Source organism: Pyricularia pennisetigena, chromosome 2 (genome assembly GCF_004337985.1).
Source record: "Pyricularia pennisetigena strain Br36 chromosome 2, whole genome shotgun sequence".
Classification (NCBI taxonomy): domain Eukaryota; kingdom Fungi; phylum Ascomycota; class Sordariomycetes; order Magnaporthales; family Pyriculariaceae; genus Pyricularia; species Pyricularia pennisetigena.
This window is the reverse complement of record NC_043741.1, coordinates 7,291,366-7,294,715: the sequence shown is the minus strand read 5'-3', so window position 1 is coordinate 7,294,715 and position 3,350 is coordinate 7,291,366. Positions and strand designations below refer to the sequence as shown.

The window sequence follows — 3,350 nt, the reverse complement described above, 5'->3', positions numbered from 1 at the left end:
TCTTTTTTTTTTTTCTTTTCTTTTTTTTTTTTTACCAGGATAGCTTAGCAATAAAAGCACTTTTCGATTGAATTAATACCGCAGTGTTTAATAGTTATTGTAAGAGGCGCCATAATTTGCTCTGAAACTAGCCGCAATGCCCCCAACTCTTCTAACCTCTTTGGGCTCGATGTTTTGGCATAGTTTTTGAAGCTTCAGTTGACACGTTGGTAAGCTAACTTTACATCCATTGAGCAGAGAAAGTACTATTTGTTCTTTTTCCTTGCGCCTCTCAAATAATTATAATATTCAGCAAACGCCATGTATATCTCTTTGTAATGGGCAAATTCGGAAACCCTCCTCAAACACCACTTCCACCCCAAAGAACCCACGTCTTCATTTCACATATCTCGAACCAATCTTTTCTTTCATCGACTTTTATAAGTTGTTGCTAAGATTTCAACCGTTTGGAAGCTTGAGCACTTACCTCGACCTTCCTAGAAGAACATTTTTTACAGCCTGGAAGACTTTGATCTACAGGTCTTTTTGTTTTAGTGTGGATCAATGATGCCTTTGGGGTGCGTTCCTTCTCTTAGAACATGGAAATCCGATCTGACGTGCATTCATTCCTCAAAGCCAATAGGTACAAGTACAAAAATGACAGTTGAGTCTCGACAGTGCTTTACAATTCTTGCAATCCTCTAGTCTGTTCTAGGGCAACCAAGGCAGCAGAGTCTATACTACAGTCCTACTTTAGAGGCCGAACAGGAACCATACGGCTCGCAATATCCTTGACAACATAGATCTGCCCATAAAGATCCACAGTGTCCATGAACGTACGCAAGACAGCCATCCTCCGCTCCTTGGTCCTCTTTAGGGAGGCGTCGGGCTCTCGAGCAGACGCCTCCTCCAGGCGAGCGAGCGCCGTCCGCCAGCAGCTCCTCTCGTACTCGGCCAGGCGGAACAGCGCCTCGCTGGGCCGCGCGCCGCCCTGCGTCTGCGTAAACTCGGGAAAGTGCAGCGAGCTGACGTTCTTCTCCAGGCCGTCGCGCGCGGCCGACCCGTGGTCGTTGTACATGCGACACATGGACGCCAGGTGCAGGCACGTGTCGGCGGCGTAGTACTTCTCCTCCACCGTGGCGGAAGCAGTCGGACGGCCCGCCGGCGCCGCCGTCCCCGGACCGGCGGAGGTTGCCGACCACGTACGGCACCACGCACAGCGCCCAGACAAAGGTGAAGGGGCAGGCGACGTGCCGCGCCGCCGTCTCCTTGAGCCATTTGGAGAAAGGACGTCCGTGGGTTGAGGTACCGCTGCTGCTGGCCCTGGGCGACGAAGCACTGCCGGAACTCGCGGTGCTGGTTCTCCTTGTCTGCCGGGCTCGCCGCACGATCCGACGGGTGCTCCATGACGTGTTTGACGAAGCGGCCCATGCACTCTCGGGCCTCGACGTGCTTCGCAGGCTCTTGTTGATGCGTGGCGAGCCCGTCGGTGTGAATGGGGCCTGGCTGCGCCGTTCGGTCGTCTCACTCGCGGCCTTGATCCCGTTTACGTGCTGTGGTTCGCCGAAAAGATCGTCAATGACCTGAACAAGCCTGGGCAAGTCATTCGCGAACCGGGATCCAGCCACAGCCTCCATGAACTCGTCGGCTTGGTGGTCGAGGATGGCAATCCGCATCATGTCGTACAGGAAGGCAGCCGAGGCAAAGGTGGATATGCGGTTGTTTGCAACCAGTCCATGTAAAAGGTATAATCTCAAAGCACTTGCCCTCGGCCATGTCCCGGCGGGGGAATATGTCCAAGTAACACGCCTTGAGCAGAGGCAAGAAGAGGCTGCCCTCGACGAGCGATGCGCGGACTTCGCTCCTTATCAACTTGAGCATCGATGGTAGGATAATCTCATAGCCCACGTGCAGAGTTAGAGATACGTCCCAAGCATCTAGCTGGCGTTTCAGGGACGTTGTGGCGCGCTCGATTCGCCGCTGCAAGTCCTCTCCGGAGATGGCGATCTGGAGTGGCTCCTTTGCATGGCGTATGAGACTGAGCAGACCGGCCGCTGTGCTTAATATGCCATCGATTTGGGAGCCTGCAGAGTCCCAGCTTCCGTCGGTATCCTGCTCTTCAAGGAGGACTCGGAAACTCTCTGGGAAGAGCCATCGCCTCTCTCCAGCGGCTTCCTTGGGTACCAAAAACACCCAAGCGGTATCGTAGATGGCACAGCTTATTGAGCCGGCCCCGTAAAAGTCGTCAAAGTTTTTCAGAGCATTTTTGAGCAGCAACACTGCTTTGTGGTTGAGCTGGCTCTCGTGTAATGTCGTTTTGGTCTGCGTCATAATATTGGTGGTAAGATGCAATGATCTAGAGGTTAGGTTGATGTTTGATCGCAAAGTCATCGGTTAGAACATGACAAAAGGCAAAAGCAAGGAGAAGTTATAATAGTTACGAAGCTAGATTTAATCTACTTTCCAAGTTCCAGGAGGCGGTTTCTTGCCCAGATATTCAGCGGCAGTGATAAACACCACTGAAAACTAATTGAAACAACAGGATGTTTGCCGAAACTAGTAAGCGCCGAGCCTGGCATGCCGGGCTGGCCGATTGGTGGACTGTGAGTTCATGTGTTTTAAAATTGTAGCCTCCTCGGAGGGACACAAAGAGCAGTCCGACACCATATTTGTGCCTGGTAAGCTTGGCGTGATCATGACTCAGTTCATCATGGCAATGATTTTGGTTCATACGTTGCTCACTCAATCTGTATGAAACTCCACAACGATTGTGCGGGTGCCCGGTTGGTAACTTTTAGCTTTGAGATAATAATTACAATCCACTTTCGCATGCTTTGAAAACATCCAGTTCTATCGACGAGTAATCCTTACTTCACAATCTGTATACTTTTCAAAAAAAAAATTATCACTAAACACGGACTTCTCAGGGCGGCATGATATCTTCACCGTTGAACATCCCGCTTAAACCTGGTCTTATTCCATATTTTTCATGTGTAATCCTCGCTCTGTTTGTGTGACTCTCGATTGAAAAACCCAAGAGCGCCAACTTCCCCTTGTGAAATAAGCTAAGCAAGGAATTCGACATTGGGGGGATCGACTTGGTGCGAAACTGACTGGCCAAAAGTGGGGACCAGCTAGTCTCGGTGCTCAGACTAAACCCCTGCGTAATCTTAGGGCTCATCCCTGGAGCCCAGAGCTCCACAATTGATCCACTTCGTGGCTCAATTGCGGCTTTGCAAGTACCTGTGGGTCCATCCAAAAATCGTTCTGGTTCAGGTCTGAGGACAACTTGTCGATTTTCGCCCTCTATGGCGATATTTTCGGCATTTATGCGACCGACACTCCGTTATAAAAAAATAAATAAAAAGTCG

At 50.6% G+C, this 3,350-nt stretch overlaps 1 protein-coding gene across 1 annotated transcript; it reads right to left on the bottom strand.

Annotated features, from left to right (window-relative positions):
* Nucleotides 1-727: 727 nt before the first annotated feature.
* Nucleotides 728-2,310, bottom strand: PpBr36_02003 (uncharacterized protein; the record flags this gene model as incomplete). Its single annotated transcript, XM_029889186.1, is given in 3 exon segments — nt 728-1,102; nt 1,179-1,731; nt 1,742-2,310. 3 exon segments carry the CDS (start codon nt 2,308-2,310, stop codon nt 728-730), a joined length of 1,497 nt encoding a protein of 498 aa, XP_029750798.1.
* Nucleotides 2,311-3,350: the final 1,040 nt, after the last annotated feature.